The sequence below is a fragment of the Solanum tuberosum genome, unplaced genomic scaffold, assembly GCF_000226075.1.
Source record: "Solanum tuberosum cultivar DM 1-3 516 R44 unplaced genomic scaffold, SolTub_3.0 scf00095, whole genome shotgun sequence".
In the NCBI taxonomy this organism is placed as follows: Eukaryota; Viridiplantae; Streptophyta; class Magnoliopsida; order Solanales; family Solanaceae; genus Solanum; species Solanum tuberosum.
The window spans coordinates 49001-66838 of NW_006239021.1; the positions used below are offsets into that span (position 1 = coordinate 49001).

The 17838-nt window shown below is 31.8% G+C and overlaps 2 protein-coding genes across 2 annotated transcripts; both read right to left on the reverse strand.

Annotated features, from left to right (window-relative positions):
• Positions 1 to 210: 210 nt before the first annotated feature.
• On the reverse strand, positions 211 to 2545 carry LOC102600578 (UDP-glucuronate 4-epimerase 3). Its single transcript, XM_006347815.2, has one exon. It carries the CDS (start codon positions 1980 to 1982, stop codon positions 675 to 677), a length of 1308 nt encoding a protein of 435 aa, XP_006347877.1. The 5' UTR covers positions 1983 to 2545; the 3' UTR covers positions 211 to 674.
• A 7059-nt stretch (positions 2546 to 9604) lies between these two features.
• On the reverse strand, positions 9605 to 16105 carry LOC102600915 (3-phosphoshikimate 1-carboxyvinyltransferase, chloroplastic). The gene is made up of 8 exons (XM_006347816.2): positions 15539 to 16105; positions 13901 to 14145; positions 13263 to 13416; positions 12147 to 12361; positions 11944 to 12061; positions 11495 to 11705; positions 10278 to 10339; positions 9605 to 10144 (listed from the first exon to the last, which is right to left on the reverse strand). The coding sequence occupies exons 1-8, from the start codon at positions 15872 to 15874 to the stop codon at positions 9926 to 9928; spliced, it is 1560 nt and encodes a 519-aa protein (XP_006347878.1). The 5' UTR covers positions 15875 to 16105; the 3' UTR covers positions 9605 to 9925.
• Between the last annotated feature and the right edge of the window lie 1733 nt (positions 16106 to 17838).

Below are 17838 nucleotides of genomic sequence, written 5' to 3' on the forward strand. Positions count from 1 at the left end.
CATACTCAAGGAAAGGAAACATAGAACCTAGAGGAGCTGGAGCATTGCGGGGTTCTCTTCAGGCTTCTTAACTGTCAGTTTCTAACGGTGCTTCTTATTCCTTGCCTTTCTTTCATTCATAAAGAAATAACAAACAGGGAAAAGAACAACGAAAATAATCTATTATAACGAATCTAAATAATCAACTTCCAGTAATAAACCAAAAAATACTGAATCACAAAGTACGGAATCTTGTTTAACCGCCAAAATAAGAAATATACAATCTCAACATTCATGTAAAAGGATGATCTCAGAAATGTCCTAACCAAACAAATCTATGCAAGAAAACAAATGTGGAACTATCATGTGCTACTCTTATTAGAACTTAATAAAGATGATAAATCCGCTGTCCATCAATCAGCAGTGGTCTATCAGTCGTGAATCCTAAATTGAACAAACTACAACAATTACATTCCAAAAGTAAAAAAAGTTGGTTTAAGGTTCCATTTGACACAGATCAAATTGCCCAGCACAAAACTTCATCATCAGAGGGATCTGATGTGCTCCATATATGGCATCATCAAGATTTAGAAAGCAAGAAAGTGGGGCAATCGATCGAATATGTGTTAAAAAACAATCATAGAATCAAAATGAACAAGAATTGAATGATCCTACCGCACAATTCAAAGAATGTATCACTGGGCACTCTTCTTTCCATTACCATAGTAATTGAGGTACCATCGAACAAATTTCTTCAATCCCGTCTGTAGATCCGTCGTAGGCTTATATCCAAGCTCCTTGTGGGCTGAACTTATATTGGCATGAGTAAATGGCACATCTCCATTCCTTGGCAACTTCATCACCAATCTCTTGGCCTTAACCTTTAGCAACCTCTCCAAAATGCTGACAAGATCTGAAACTGGCACAGGAGATGTGTTGCCTAAATTGAACACCCGCAGTTGAGCAGCGCCTTTCTTCTTCCCACCACTTCCAGTGCTCTTCTCAGCAGTATCCAATGCTGCCAAACATCCCTTCACTATATCATCAATGTAGGTAAAATCCCTAGCTACCGTGCCATGATTAGCAGCCTCGAATATAGGAATCGATTTTCCCTTCAAGATATCCCTTGTGAAAAAGAAGTAAGCCATGTCTGGCCTACCCCACGGTCCGTAAACGGTGAAAAATCTCAATCCAGTTAATGAAAGCCCATATATATGATTATATGTATGAGCAATTTCCTCACCAGCCTTTTTAGTTGCAGCATAAAGACTAGCAGGCTGATCTGTTCTATCCTTCTCTGAAAAGGGTACCTTAGTATTCAATCCATACACAGAACTAGATGATGCCCACACAATAGCTGGTTGAGGATTAACACTTTTGCAAATTTCAAGAACATTAACAAGACCAGCAATATTACTATGCACATATGATCCAGGATTTTCCATGGCATAACGTACACCTGCTTGTGCAGCTAAATGCATTACATGAGTAAATGGAACAATATCAAAAAGTTTCTTCAAGAGGGTGGCATCATTGATATCACCCTCAACAACATACACCCCTGTTCGTTCTAAGAGCGCTTGTCGTGCTCTTTTGAGCGAAGGGTCATAATAATCATTGAAATTATCCAAACCCAATACACCATCGCCACGGCGTTTAAGAGCAACTGAAACATGAGTTCCTACAAAGCCAGCAGCACCAGTAACCAATACAGAAATACCATTACGTGACCTTACTTTAGCTGAAGCTTTAATCCTCTTCTCCCAAGCAGGACCACCATAGGAGCTGGTTCTGAGAGATCTTCTTGAGAGATCTGAAGAAACAGAGGATGAAGAAGCTGGAGATCTGTAAAAGAATACAAAGATCAACCCAAAGAATACAAATGACCAAAATGTGAGCTTTGCTAGAGAAAAATGCATCCTTAGCCTATTGTAAGGAGACTTTTCCATCTTGAACTTTCCTGGGGTTGATGGGATATTGTCAATGTGCATCATTTGGGACATTACACTTGCCAAATCTTGGATATTTGAGCAATACCCACCTTGGGTATTTCTTGTTTTCAAAGATAATCTCCAATTTCTCTTGGATTTTCTTGAAAAAGGTGAGGGTTAGGGTTTGAAAAAGTCTCTTCTTTTTTGTTTTTGTTGTTTTCCCTTGTAATGTAATGAAGTTTTGGTTGTTGATAGTGGAAATGGAGATAAGAAGCAAAATAAAGAAAAAGGGGTGGCTATGAAGGTGATGATGAGGGTATTGGTATCATCAAACAAACAAAAAAGAGTAAAAAAAGAAGATGAGGGTATTGAAACTTTAGCCTATATTTATGGGAATCTTCTGGTTTCTTGGAGGGACTGGTTGTTGTTGGAACAAAATGGTAGTAGTAGTAATTATTGTAATTTTTTTTTCTTTTCTTTTCTTTAACTTTTGTGGGGTTTCTTTGCCTTTGGATTTAGAAGAAAAAATATTGACGATTGATTAAGAAATGGGTGATTGGAAAGAGAGAGTGTGTGTGGTTGGAGTGTAGACTAAATTTGAGGAAGGAGAAGAATGTGGTTTGAAGAATTTAAAAAAGGAATTATGAAAGATTGAAAGTGGACTAATAGCTAAGAGGTTGAGTTTTGGGGGTGGGGTAGGTATTTTAAGGACATAGTCAAACAAGAGTGTAATTAATGAAAAATGGATTAACCTAAGTATAACAAACTTTGAGTAAAAAATTAAAGAACCCTAATTTTTTTCCCCATTAAAGTGCAAAAGCTCACAAATACTACTCCTTTCTATCCATATTACTTTGTTTGTTTATATTTGATTTGACATACCTTGTAAAAATAATTATTTAATTATATTACTATTAATTATTTTAAGTCATTCTATTCACATGTGAATTTAAAATAATTATTTCTTAATAATATGGATAAAGTAGATATAAATATTTTTTAGTTTTCCAATTTTGATAAGTAAAGGAAGATATTCAATTTTAGTATAATAAACAAGTTATATAAGTGGATGGAGGGATCAATTACTTGTTGACAAATTGGTACGTTAACTAGTATTCCTTCCTTTTAAAATAAGTGTCATTTTAATTTATTTGACACACATTAAGTAAAATTATAAATGTGAGATTTAGTTTATTGAGTTACCTTATTTTGGAACCTAGAGTATATTTCAACTTGGGAAGAGTTGGCTTTTGTCTGATTGTGGAAAGTGTGAGGTAGTTGGTTAATGCATTGATAGGTGGAAAAAAAAAACAAAGGCCATGAAGTTAAGTATAGTTTATTTCATAAAAGTTATTTTAATGAGGGGAGTTTCTTGATTTGGGGAAAAGTCATTAAGGGTTTTGTGTTTTTGAAAGTGTGAGCAAATATTGGGTGGTTTGTTGGTGACTAAAGCTTGGGGTTAATTATGAAAGGTTGTTGATTTTTACCAATTTTGGATGGTAGGAGAGATTTATGAAGGATCTCATAAATATTCATTGAATCTCCTCAATCTATTTTTATAATTTAGATATACTCCCTCGTTCCATTTTAACAGTTATTTTAACTTTTTCTTTCTTGTTAGAAAAAATAATAAAATCTATTTTTTTTTTGAGTTTTTCCTTTTACATAATGGTACATATTCTTATTGATCACTTTTTGACATTGGAAGAAATTTAAACTTACTCTGTCTCATTTTAACTTAAAATAATAATCCCAAAATAGTTTTACTTTAAAATTCAAGAGTAAAGTTGACAAACATTTCCTATTATATCGTAATATTAAAAAAACATTATTTTTAATACTGCTTAAATTTTCAAAAAATAAAAAACATTCAATAAATAGGAATAACTTAGTAAACTATATCTAGTATTTATTTTTTAATAGGCATGAAAAGAAATTAAAACAATAATTAAAATGAGAAAGAAAAAGTTTGAGATAAGGAGTTGAATATTGAAGAAGTAACCATGAAATGAGGGATCGTTCAATAGGGTGCATAAAAATAATGTTAAATATGATGTATTACTAATATTAATATTAGTAATATTGGTTTTACTTAATTATTTTGAAATTATTTATTATACACTGTTTGATTTTTTATATTCAAAATAACATGCATTTATTTTTTAAAAATACCTTCTACAAATTTAGTGAAAAGAATTTGATTTTTATTTAATGAAAATAATTTGATTTTTTTTTAGGAATAATTATGTATTTAACCATGCTAATGCAAAATTCTTTCATCGTTAATACTATAATTTGCCATGAGAATACAATGAGGACTTCCTTCTTATCATTTTTGATGTTATATTTTATTCATATATTTTTGGTTTGTTATCAATTACAGAAGTAGATTTTCTAGAAAAATCAAATCAAATAGCTAATAAGTCCTCTTCACTTTGGAAAATTTTACTTTATTTTACCTAATGAAAGCTATATTTTTCTCAACATGAAAGGCATATATGTGTACCTAAATAAAGTAATTCTCCTGCTAAAACGAATTATGACTTGCTTAGAAAAGTTAATGCGTCATAATTATTAATAAAACATTATTCACCTTTTTTTGATCAATTCTTTTTTCCATTGTTAGATTGCATATTTATATTAATAAAATTCACAATTTTTGACTTATTTTCCAACACAAATTTGACTTAGCACGTTTTTCACCTTTCATGATTTATTTTTTAAAAAAAACTTATCCTTCTAGATATTTTCCTTTGGGGTTAATCAGAAAATTATTTTGCTTCATGCAATGAATTAAACTTCCATATCTTTTTTTTCCCTTTTTCCTTTTGCAAGAAGATGTTACTTAATTATTATTTCAAAAAGTCAATTATTTTATTGAGGAAAATTGAAATTATGAAAAATATAACTTTATAAAATAATAATTAAAAGCAATTAAAAATACAATTTGATATACTAAAACTTTCACTATTTATAGGGGTTCTAAGAATGGCCCGACCACAAGCATATATATTTTATTCCATCAATCAACTAGCTGAGAAAGAGAAATTACTCTTTGTTTCTCAAAAACATATTATAATAAGTTTTATTTCACCTTCGATTTATTAATAGATGGAGAAAAAATATATATGAAATGAGTCATTACTAACAATACGCTTTCCCATTAATGAATATTTTGAGACCTATTGATAAGGACGAAAAAAGCTGATTTATTTATTTATTTTAATTTTCACATCCTTCCACATGACATTTGTTCTCTAAAAAGTCCAAATGCAAATAAATAAATAAATATTAGAGGCACGAGCATTGTTGATGTAAGTACTTTTATTTTTTTGAGAGATTATTTTTATAATTTGATCGAATATATTTTTTTTTGTTTACGTAATAATTTTGTATCGTTGCATCAAGACTTTCCTTTCGTGCATACTTTGCATCTAACCCTAGAAATATGGAGGTATATAAAATTGAGGGTGAGGTGGTGATGAGTTAATGCAAATACCTAAAAAAGAGACAAAGTCATGTGAAAATTCACATAAGTTTGCTGGTAATAAGGCAACCTTGAAAGCAAGGCAAATAAAACTCTCTTTTTCAATAACACCTCTCCTTATATTCAGTGGCTTTTCTTCTAAAGTTTTGTTAGGTATCATGTGATCAATTTCTATGTCCATTATTATTAGTCTCACAAAATTACTCTAGTACTAGCGACTCCCGCTACGATAAAAACAACTTTTAGCGATAATAATTATACACATTAACAAAAAATACTAAGGTCTTTAATGATATTAGTTAATTACATTAGATTCAATACTACTATAGACTTTAGGGATATTTACAAAGAGTGCTAAAATATAATTGTCACTAATAATTGCGGTTAAAGATTATTTTTGATATAGCGTGCCTGCTTATCTCTACACGTGACTCTTCCTAATCCGTGAAATGTAAGGTATATTTAAGTCAAATCACTTGATCACATCATTAAATTCTATGGATTAATCAAATTTGGTAAGATTAGTAACACCATTTGACATTCGATTAATGTATCCACTTGAACATTATAGAGTAATTACCATGTCTTAATTAGGCACCTTAATTTGAGCTAATAGAATCTTTTAATAGTAAATTCTTGTGATTCAGAAATTTAGGGGAAGAGGACGGTGGAAAGAATTTTTATTAAAAAAAAAAAAAAAAGAAGGAGCTAGGTGAACAGTTTAATAGTTTTATATAAAAAAAATTTATAATTATTTTAATGTATAGTGAGCATAGTAATAAGTAATAAAGCATAGAACATGATGGCAGCAGGTTATAAATAAAAAGAAAACAACTGTTGGGACATGGTTTGCCTTACTTATTTGCCAACTTGCTCACATGGTTGCCTCACCATATAACTATTTTATTTTATTTTCCTCTTCCCTATTACTATATATATTTATTCGAATATTCTTTCAAAAGTACTACTACACTTAATTAATCTTCGACTTCAGTGAGCGTTTGACCATGAAAATAAAAAATAAAAAATACTTAATTTTTAAAGTTGGAATTGAAGTTGAGATTGTATATGGTCATACTTTTTGCAATATATGTAGTTAGATTTCGAATGTATTTTAAAAGAAAATTATAAAACATAGTAATTTAAATAGGGGTTATTGTATAAAAGGATAAAAATTTAAAAAGAAAATTTATAAAAGTGAAGAAGTAAAATAGGTTTTTGGGGTATCGGTTAGTTTTGAATCGTCGAGTGGTGATTGATCCATCTCTTAAGAAAGGATGTGGGGGTGTTTTCCAAATTCTTAATACAACTTCAAGTTATATTTGAAATTTTTATGACCAAACACTGATTTTCAAATAAAATGAGAAATTTCTTTAGAAAAAGGTGGAAAAATTTCATGGCCAACTAGGTAATATTCGTATTTTATTTATTAGGTTTTCCACTCTGTTTGGTACCTCAATTAATTCATATTTGTATCTCATATGATCTATTAAAAGAAAAATTAATTCGAATTTTCATCATTTTTCAGAATTCGAATTCAAATCTCTAATAAAAAGTAGAAATTTTTATTCATACTATCAAAACATTTGACGGTAGAATAGGGACACTCCAATCAAAAGTAAACAAAATACTTTCTCACTATAATATTTTAATTGAAAGGTGGACACCAATTAGGCAATTCTATAGTATGATTCATCTTTGGTGTTGTCAAATTTCTAAGCTAATTTATGAGCACATTGCAACCTTATATACATTAAAAAAAGGTAGATGATGTATCATTATTCCTTTAAGATTGAGACTTCCTAGTTGTTAAGACTTAAGATTAAAAAATTAATACTAATAGGTAAAATAAATTTGGGAAAATTACTCTACAATTGTATGAATTGTCAATTCAAATAGTAGCTATCATGTGCTACCTTATTATTCATTCTTGTCAACACTTCCATTTGGATCTCACCTCGAGTCATGTAACTAACTTTGAGTCTTCCAAAATTCTTAAGTTTCAAGTTACTATAATTTTTAACCATTTAAAAATATTGGAATTATAACCTTGATCTAATTTTATTTTATGTAATTTATCCTGAGTTCCCTATCTTATTTGGATTTGACTTAAATTTAGAAAAAGAAATTCTCAATAGAAAAAAAAAACAAATTTGTTCTTTTCTTGATGGAAAATGTTTGGACTTTTATAAAATAAAATAAAATAAAATAGTTTTTATGCTTTCTTTTATATCACTTTTTCATATGCGAGTTTTTTGTCATATAATCTATCAGCCTTCGAGATTTGTAATTATTAAGTTTTGCATACCAACATGGGTTGTGGTGCGCTGGTAGGAGTGTTTCACACTTAACCAGAGGTCTCGGGTTCGAGCCCTGGATATGGAGAAAATCTTGTTGGAAGCGCCACCCCCGAATGGGCCCTGCAGAGCGCAATTCGAATTTAGTCGGAACTCCAATGTGGACTCCAGACACCGGATGGGAAACCAAAAAAAAAAAAGTTTTGCATGACGCCAATCAAAATATATATAGTACCTATATACTTCGACTGTATATGTTGTGTAACTAGGTCACATCGGGCCGATTAACCAGTGGGCCGGACTCTGTCCTGGTTAGTGGTTACCAGGCCGAAAATGCCAAACTAGCATGACCCTCTTATTTTAGTGGGTTCTGATAGGCTGGTGTCACACTCCATTCTGAAAGAACATGTGATTGGTATCAGATGCCTTAATTTTACGATAACTAACATAAATTTCATTAGTTTAATATTTAATTATGTATTTTTTGTGATTTTTAAAATTACCATTCATGCCAGATTTTGGTCCAAATATAATGTATTCAAGTAGATTCACATGTATTTGACTCTATCGTTAGTCTCTCCCTATGTATCTGGGTATTCCAGGTACATGTATCTAGTTTGATTCACATGTATTTGGGATATACAGTCTCTCACTCGCCTCTCTCCATGGGTATTTGTATTTTAGAATGTATTTGGTAGCAAAAATACATGTATCTAAGAGCCTGTATGACATTGCTGGTAAAAACTGCTTATTTTTAGAAGCGTTTTTTTAAAATAGCCTTTTAGAAAAGTGCTTTCCAAAAAAAACAATTTGTGTTTGACAAATTCATTTAAAAAGTGCTTTTGATAAGCAATTTGTGTTTGACTAATTTTTTTTTAAAAAAGCTTTTGAGAGTTAAATTACGAAAAAGGGTAAGTATCAATGTGCATTTAATATTAAGATTATTTTATCGAGAGAAACTATTTTAAACATCTTAGACAAAAACTTTAATTACATTTTTAATTTAATTAGTTAAAATTTACATATTCAAATTTTCAATCAATATTGTACATAGATAAATATTGTTGAAAAATATTGAAAAGATGAATATTTTTGTTATTAGTTACCTATTTTTTAATCCAATCTTAGCTATATTTTTTTTGTTATAATACTCTAAAAGTTTTTAAAAAGTCAAATTAAAATAAAATAATACGTAAATTAAGAAAAAATTGTTATTTGTTACTTTTATGGGAGGGTCTAAATCTTTAATTGATACTTTTTTTTAATCTTACAAAAATATTGTTGTTACTTTTATTTCCAATTCTATAAAATAATACGTGAAGTAATATATACAATAAAATATATAACTAATAATATCAAACATAGATAAAAATAAAAAATTTATTATATAAAAATAAAAAAATAAAATTCTTGAATGAAAATTAACCAAACTTATGAGATATGTTAATCAATTAATAAGGTATATATTGATAAATATGTATATATGTAAGGGATATTTTAGTCTTAAAAGAATAATTTTCTGCTTGTGCTTTTTTTAAAAAGCAGAAAATTTTAGTTTCTTCCTAACAGCAGAAAAACTGATTCTGCTTCCATTTAAAAGCAGATTTAAGAATTTGCCAAACACTTAATTTTTCAAAAGAAGTGTTTTTTTCTCAAAAAAGAACACTTCTGGCCTCCCAACAACAATGCCAAACAGGCTCTAAGTATATTTTACTTGAAATTTGGTATGAAACTATTAATTAGTAAGATATATGTAATTATTTCAAACTATAGAAAAATTAGTAAATATGGTAGGAATATTTGCGTAATTAGATAGTTTTTCCTTAATTTTATCGTACCATATAAACATGAAATCATGAGCTTTAATAAGTGAAAATATATGGGTCAATGGGCTATCATAACTCCGTAAATCACAAATTCACAATTATAGCTTTAAATCCTCGAAACAAATTTATTTTGAATACCAAATACAATAACTAAAACGGTGATAATCATTGTTAAATGTTAAATATTCTTGAAGGAAGTGTAGTTACTCTATAGTATACATGTCTTCTAGTCAAAAGAAGAAAAAAAAGCTCAACTTCAACAAATACAATGAACATCATCTCACATAGACAAATAAAAAGGAGTTGAAAGCTTTTTACTCTTCCGGTATGGACACCGTTTTGGTAGCAAACTGGTGCATAATCTCTCTTCTTGTACAAAATAATTTCTTCTACATGTGAAGTGGTTTAGTGCTTGGAGTACTTCTGGAGAACCTCAAAGTAGTCGGGGAAGGTTTTGCGAGTACAACCGGGGTCCTTAATGGTGACTGGAACATCAGCACAAGCAGCAAGAGAGAAAGCCATAGCCATTCTGTGATCATCATATGTATCAATCTCCGTTACGTTTAACTTTTCTGGTGGGGTGATTATGCAGTAGTCTGACCCTTCTACAACTGTTGCACCCAACTGAAGTTTCATCCAGAAATGTCAAAGAGGAAGGAAAAACAGAATAATTGAGGCAATGAAATATCAACAACTTCTTCAACATTACACTAGGCTTGTAAGCTGCAAATATCATGAAACCAGCTAAGATGTTTACCTTCCTAAGTTCGGTGCATATGGCAATCATCCGCTCAGTTTCCTTAACTCTCCAGCTAGCAACTGAGCAGAGAAAAGAGGGGTATTAGCACAATATAAAGAAAGAAAGAGGGGAAAATAATATGACGGCGTGGCTCATCTCACATGAAAATCTGCAACGTTTAAATACTTCATTCCGAAAAAATCTTTATTCTCATAAGGTCTTCAAACAGTTTATATTTAAAGTTGCTGTGGATCATATACATCAACGAGAAACTACACAAATCTACTTCACACTAGAAAGATCTTCAAACTCGGGAAACACTACTAATTTATCTTCAATCCATACAGCTATAGATCATGTCTTAATTTATTAGTTCTCATATCTAACAAAAGTTCGAGTTATACTACTTTCTACCATCACTGGCTTATATCATGCTGGAACTCTTCATTTGCTTTTAACCGCACCCAAATGGGTAGCACATGGATTTGGTACTTTGTATGGATCCTTGAATACGTTTAGAAACTAGATAAAAAATCAAGCCTAACAATTAGGATACATTATCACATCTGATACCCAATACCCAAGTCCATGTAATATAGCATATAGCCGACTCGACAAGAAAACCATCAGATAGTTCTGTATTTCACAGAGTCTTTTTACAATTTAATTCAAGAAATTCATCAACCTAATTTAGCAAAATGATAAACATGAAGATGCGATTAAAGGATTTTTCTACTTATCAAGTGTAAAATAAAAGATATTAAACAATGTTTTCTTTTTCCCCTTAACTTCCCAACAGGCATTAACCGTTATAAATACCAAATTTTACGAGGCAAAAGCAAATCTATCTAGAAAAAGTTATGTGATGCGTGCCAAATTGAGTCTTTAAGTATATCAAAGGGGTAGCATAACAAAGGACATCGACATTTACAAAGTGTATGCATCAACCCAGAAATGGTGAGGCAGAGAGCCCATTCCTCTTGTATTAAGAAGAAATTGCAAAAAGCTACGACAATTTTCTTCCCTTCTGCTCAGACCCCTAAACTACCAGGAAAACCTCTTTGCACATTTTAGTCAGGTTATCACGGCATTTTAAAAAACTAATTATGCAGGGAAATGCTCTCATATTGAAGAATAGTGTCCCATGTCCCAATCGCTTCAGAATTATATCTTAATCAAAACAAAGTGCTTCAATAAGATTGATTTGATTTCCAGGGAAACAAGGCTAGCCATACCGTCTCTTATGGTAGTAGGGCCATCAGCAAAAAGTGCAACTACAGCAAGAGTCATGGCCACATCTGGCATTTTGTTCATGTTCACATCAATGGCACGCAAATGTTTCATTCCAGAAGAGTTTCTTGGAGGTCCTTTAACCGTGACACTGTTCTCTGTCCATGTAACTTCTGCCCCCATCTTCTCGAGGACCTCAGCGAACTTAACATCCCCCTTCACAAAGGAAACATAAAGTCCAAAGTAAGTCCCTTGTTAGAAAATTACCTTATGCAGTCATAGACTAAGATGTAGGCCATGCGCTGTGCAACTCTTACTTTTTGGTACTTCCACAAAATTAAGCTAGTGAATAGAAGAGAAATAGGACATATTATGGTGCTGTCACAAATTCTAAGCACAAGATGGAAAAGTCTAGAATGTGATTGCCCCAAGGTCTTAATGGCATGAGAAATACCTGTAAACTGCTTGTTCCACAACCTTCAACAGTGACAGTTCCACCCGTGACAGCTGCCCCCGCCAAAAAATAGCTAGCACTTGAGGCATCTCCTTCCACAAATGCTTTCCCAGGAGACCTATGATATTCTCATAACTGTTAGCTTCATCGATCGGTGGAACCAGATTATCAAAGACATTAACACACTGTGAAAGCAGACTTACTTGTACTTCTGACCTCCTTTTACCAAGAATCTATCCCAGCTACTGCTGTGCTCCACAAAGACACCAAATCGCTCCATCAACTTCAGTGTCATTTCAACGTAAGGCACAGATATCAGTTTGTCAATTATTTCAATCTCCACATCTCCTAGAGCTAGGGGAGCAGCCATAAGCAGAGCAGTCAGGTATTGGCTGCTGATGGATCCAGAGAGCTTTACCTGATAGATATAAAGGGAGTATAACTTAGCAAGAACTCAAAAACGGTTATATTACATCTTTCTATACTAGGAAAGAAGCTGAGCAAGTAAACCACAGACAACATATGAACATGATTCATCAATATAAAGTTAAAAAATATTGCAGAATCAAATGTATCTTCTTTAATTTAGTAGCAGCGACAAGGAATGTGGAAGAGATCAAATGGAGGGACAAGAGACTTTTGGAGGAAACAAAGACAAAATAAAGGAGGACAACAAGTTACTTGAAAAAATTGGAAGTCTGCCTTTCACATTTAGGACTTCTCGTTAAGTGGATAGATACTAGAGTTGCATTGTTTGTTATCATACGAGCTTTATACATGCAAGAAAAATATATTGACTATAAACTAATTTACTCTATGGCACGAGGGAGAGAGTGCATGCTTGTTCTTAGACTTAAAGGTCAGTAGTTCTGAAAAAAGTATAAAATGAAAAAAAATGAAGGTAAATCAGATGGAGATAAAAAATATATTTGTTACAACACAATCAAATGAAATATAAGTGTCCCCTCTCTTATAGCTGAAGCTTTTTAGAGAGGCTGTACACATAATTCAAGATGGTACCAGAACAAGGTTGAGGTTGCGGGTTCAAGTCTCACCACCACTCATTTCCATCTGTAACTCATTGTATCCAACTGATGAGATGGATCTTTTGGCTTTATTACTCAGGATCTAAATTAAGATAATGTAAGCCACTTTCTCTGAAGTGTAAGGCATGTATTTAACTTTTCAAGAAAAGACGCCATTGCATTTAAAAGTTAAAACACTACTCATCATTGTGATAATACTATTCCTAGTTAAGACAATTATAGTAACAGGCTACCAATTACTAACATTATACATAATAAAATTATAATCCTCACCTTCCCTCCTGGCAAACCTCCCTTGCTGACGATTCGAACTGGGGGACAATTCGTACCAAGGGAACAATCTACCTCTGCGCCAAGCTGCTTAAGACCATCAACCAAATCACCAATTGGTCTCTCTCTCATCCTAGGAACTCCATCAAGAACATATCTGTAGCACACAATTATTCATGGAGTTATCACCTACCACAAGGTAATATTTTCTAGACCAAAAAAAAAGAGAAGAAACAACTCTAACTAAAGAAGAAGCAAACAAAAATATGCTTGTTCCCTGTCTTGTTCTCTGTCATGTTGAGAAAGATGGTAAAACACATGACATACAAAGTATGCATGCATTTCTGAAGCTCTCAAAGCACCACATCCAGATTACTCAACCTTTGAGGAGCTAACTGACATCTAATTTATCACCAGTGGCAACTATTATCTAACCAAAAAAGATTAAATTATTGATGTACATTTCAGAAGTATTTGCCACCATCCCAAAAATGCAAATTCATGAGACTATCAAAATGGCTTCAAAAGAAACAGCCCCAAAACAAAAAAACACAAAGAAACAACACTGGAAAAAGAGAAGAGAAAATAAAAAAGCAAAGAAGACAAAAACAAAAGGTACGAAGAAGGAACGATTGAAAGACCTTGAATGTCCACCAGCTACTGTAACTGCTGCTGTCAACGGACGCATTGCTGTTCCTGCATTTCCAAGGAATAGTTGGATTTCTTCCTCAGACTTTTTGCCGACAGGAAACTGCCCACCACAACCTTCCACAATTGCTCGTTGGTTTTCATTGTCATCTTCAACATGAAGTCCAAGTGTTTTCAACGCACCAAGCATGTAATGAATGTCATCACTACTCAGTAAATTGTCAACAACAGTCCTTCCCTGAAATTCAAGTGCCAGTGACATGTAATGGCAGCACAAGGTTGTAAGTAACATATATCAAGAATATGAAAGCATGAAAATGCACACGATAATTATACTGTATGAGTTGTTCAGAACACCGTGAGCTTGGGAAGAGAGTTCCCAGTTGTTTAGGACAGCTTATACCAAGAGTAACGTGTTTCTTTCATCCCTTAGCTCCCCTCCTCACACTTATAGCATCAGTTTTTACCATATACTTAATTTGCATTGTTTTGCATAACATCATTAATGATGGTACTCTAACAAACATCTCCTTGAATTAATTAAGAAACAAAAAAAGAAACACTGTCCAAATTTATACATAAACACCCTAATGCCAAATTGGTAGGGTCAGAAACTCAACAAGGGAATTGCTGAATCCCCAAGAACCACAACAAAATGCCACAAAAGCTGAACATTTGGCAGATCAATTTGGTTGACAGATTGACAAAATGCAATCATTTCAATAAAAACAAAACATTAAGCAAAAAATAACATGTGATTAGCATTGCAAGTAGAACGTCAAAAATCAGCTAAATACCAACGTTTTTTGAAGTGGTAAAAAGCATATTTAAGCTCAGTGCAGATGACATGGTATTTAAATGAAGTATCAAAACCATTGGAACCAAATATATAAACTCGGTATGTTTGGTACGACAGATCTCAAAGAAAATGTTTGTTAGTGTTTGATTACCTTAAACTCAGGAAAGTTTTTTCCTCAATGAAAATGATTCCACCAAAATGGGGCATTTTCCTTTATAAACATCCTAGCTCTTGTCTAATTTACATGTCTTAATCAATGTATGGTCATTGTTATCAACTTTTAATACCTCAAAATATCACCAAAAGATTATTCCATTTATCCTAAACCATATACAACTACCATAAGACACCTACTTTTTTTTTTTATAATTGTGGTGCCTTAGTTAACTTGCGCGCACCTCGACTAATTCCATGGGATACATGCCGCCTCCCACAAGCAACTAGTGTTAGGTAATTTTGTCCACCAAGGCTAGACGAGATGGGAAGTAATCCCCTATTGTTTTGTCTCCATTTGAAATTGAACTTGAGATCTCATGGTGCTTAGCTCATGTCATTGATCACTAGACCACACCCTTGGGTGCTATAAGTTACCTACTTTTATACCCAAGCAAATACTAGAAATAAGCATTTCTGATGTAAACCAGAATGCCAAATAACAGACCAAACACACCATGCACACACTCAACTAACTATACCAAAGATAAAAAAGACCAAATCTTTAAGTCAATTCAGTTCATAACCCATTAAAGATATAGCAACCCATAACTCAGCATCCATCAATCAAACTCAAAGGAAAAGAAAAGGGCAAAAAAAAAAAAGTTGGTTACTTTACCTCAGAAAGGGCAGCAAGAAGGAGAATACGATTGGAAAGGGATTTAGAACCGGGCAATTTAACAGTACCAGATATATCTTTGATGGGTTCCAGCACAATCTCATGGGGTTTCTCTGCAGTAGCCACTGATGCAGAAATCCTAAAAGGTGACTTCCTCACCACCCTCAAAACTGAATCTTTCTTAAACACCCCTAAAGATTTTGCTGAAATTTGGGTTACTTTCTTTGATCCAAAGAAGAGAGAATTTGAAACAAGAGGACTCTTTTGGGTTTTAGAAAGATTGGAATTCAGATTAAGGGTCTGTATCCCTTGTGCCATGCTACTAATCTGTGCCATTTCTTCTGAAAAACTTCAGTTTTTCCACTCTCTCTGTGTTCTTGGAGTTGTTTGAAGACCAAATTTTGGCTTGTTTTTTGAGAAATTTTCAAGTGTAATAAGAAAATGGTTATGGTAGGTAGATTGAAGGGAGATGGGGTTAGGCAATTAAGCACATAAGAGTCCAATGTCAGCTTCACCAACCACCTTTTGTCTCTGAATTCTTTTCTTCAAAAGCCATCAAGGGTTGTTGAGGTTTGAGGGTAGTTGTGCATTTGACTAAATGCTCACAATTTGCAAAATTCATCCCTTAATTTTTCAAATTCCTAACTAAACATCCTTAGTTTTTTAGAACACCTTCTTCTTGCATGAATTTTGTCTGTTTGAGCATCAAATAGTACTTATTGACTATTTGACTTATTATTAATTTGATAAATTACTTATTTTTCAAAATATTCCAAATCAACTTGGCTTATCATCCGAGCAATTCTCTCTTATTAGTTGGTTGTATACATCAATTGTCACCCAATAGATGAGAGTTTGATTATTCATTTTGTAATTTCCTTGTCTATTTATCCTCATAAAAAATAAAATGAAGAACTTACTCATGTTTTACGTAAGAAGGAAAAATGTTTATACTTTTACTGGAATATATTTTTATAGTATTTAACTGACATGTGATATTAAGCAAACATATTTTTTGTGAATTTTATACTTTAGCTGGAATATATTTGTGTAGTATTTAACCGTAAATGTGAATTTAAAAGATTTTTATGAATGTTTTCTCAACGAAAGTGGATATGCAGCAATCACAATCACAATATGATTATATGTGGAGGTTCATTTACAAGAAGTTATGACCAAATAGTCCAACATTGAACTAATGTGAAGGGGCAACAAGTAAATGCATAAATATGTGGAGAAAATGATCAAAATGGTAGTTTATATAACTACTTGTTAGATTATTATATAATCTAGGGAAAATGATCAAAAATGTCCTTAAACTATGTGAAAGGAACAAAAATATCATCTGTTTATAATTTAGCTCAAAAATGTCCTTATCGTCAATATTTTGGTTCAAAAATGCCCTTGCAATCAACAGTTTGGTCCAGAAATGCCCCTATAGTTATAAAATGGGTCAAAAATGCCCTTTTTCAAATAAATATATTATTTTATTTCTTTTTAAACACATCTTCTTCCTAATTAAAATATTATTAAAGAACATTATTCTTATTTCTTTCTTCTAAAATCACTTTTAACAAATAAAAATGTAGGAAATATTTTTTTCTTCTTAATTTCATTTTATCAATTAAAATAGAATAACTTCATGTACCCTTTCGACATATAATATATGTCATATATATAAGATCATAGTATATCCATCATTATTTTATATTTATATAACGATAAAAAATAATGATAATAAAATAAGAAATATTTTTATTTTTATTTTTTTTCTGAATTGAAGTAAGATAAATATTTGCTAATTAAAAAAAACATTATTAGAAAAAGAATGTGCTAAAAAGAAAATAATAATATATTTATTTGGAAAATGAGCATTTTTTACCCATTAAATAACAATAAGGGCTTTTTTGGATCAAAATATTGACGGCAAGAACATTTTTGGACCAAACTACAAACAGAGGACATTTTTATTCCTTTCGCATAATTTAAGGGCATTTTAAAACCGAAGTATTGACGGTAAGTGCATTTTTGAGCCAAATTATAAATGGAGGGCATTTTTTTTTCTTTCATATAGTTTAAGAATATTTTTTACCCTTTTCCCTATAATTTGTATACCTTTAAAAATTTAATAAAAATTCCAAATAAGTATTTAAACAAATGAAGAAAAACTAAAGTTTGGTCACATTCTATTCGATGTATATCAAGACTGTAATTTTTGAAGCTTAATTCTACACATGAAAAGGGAAAACAGAAGGAAAATTATGACATTAATGTTTTGTGTCATTTGTTATTTTTAAGAG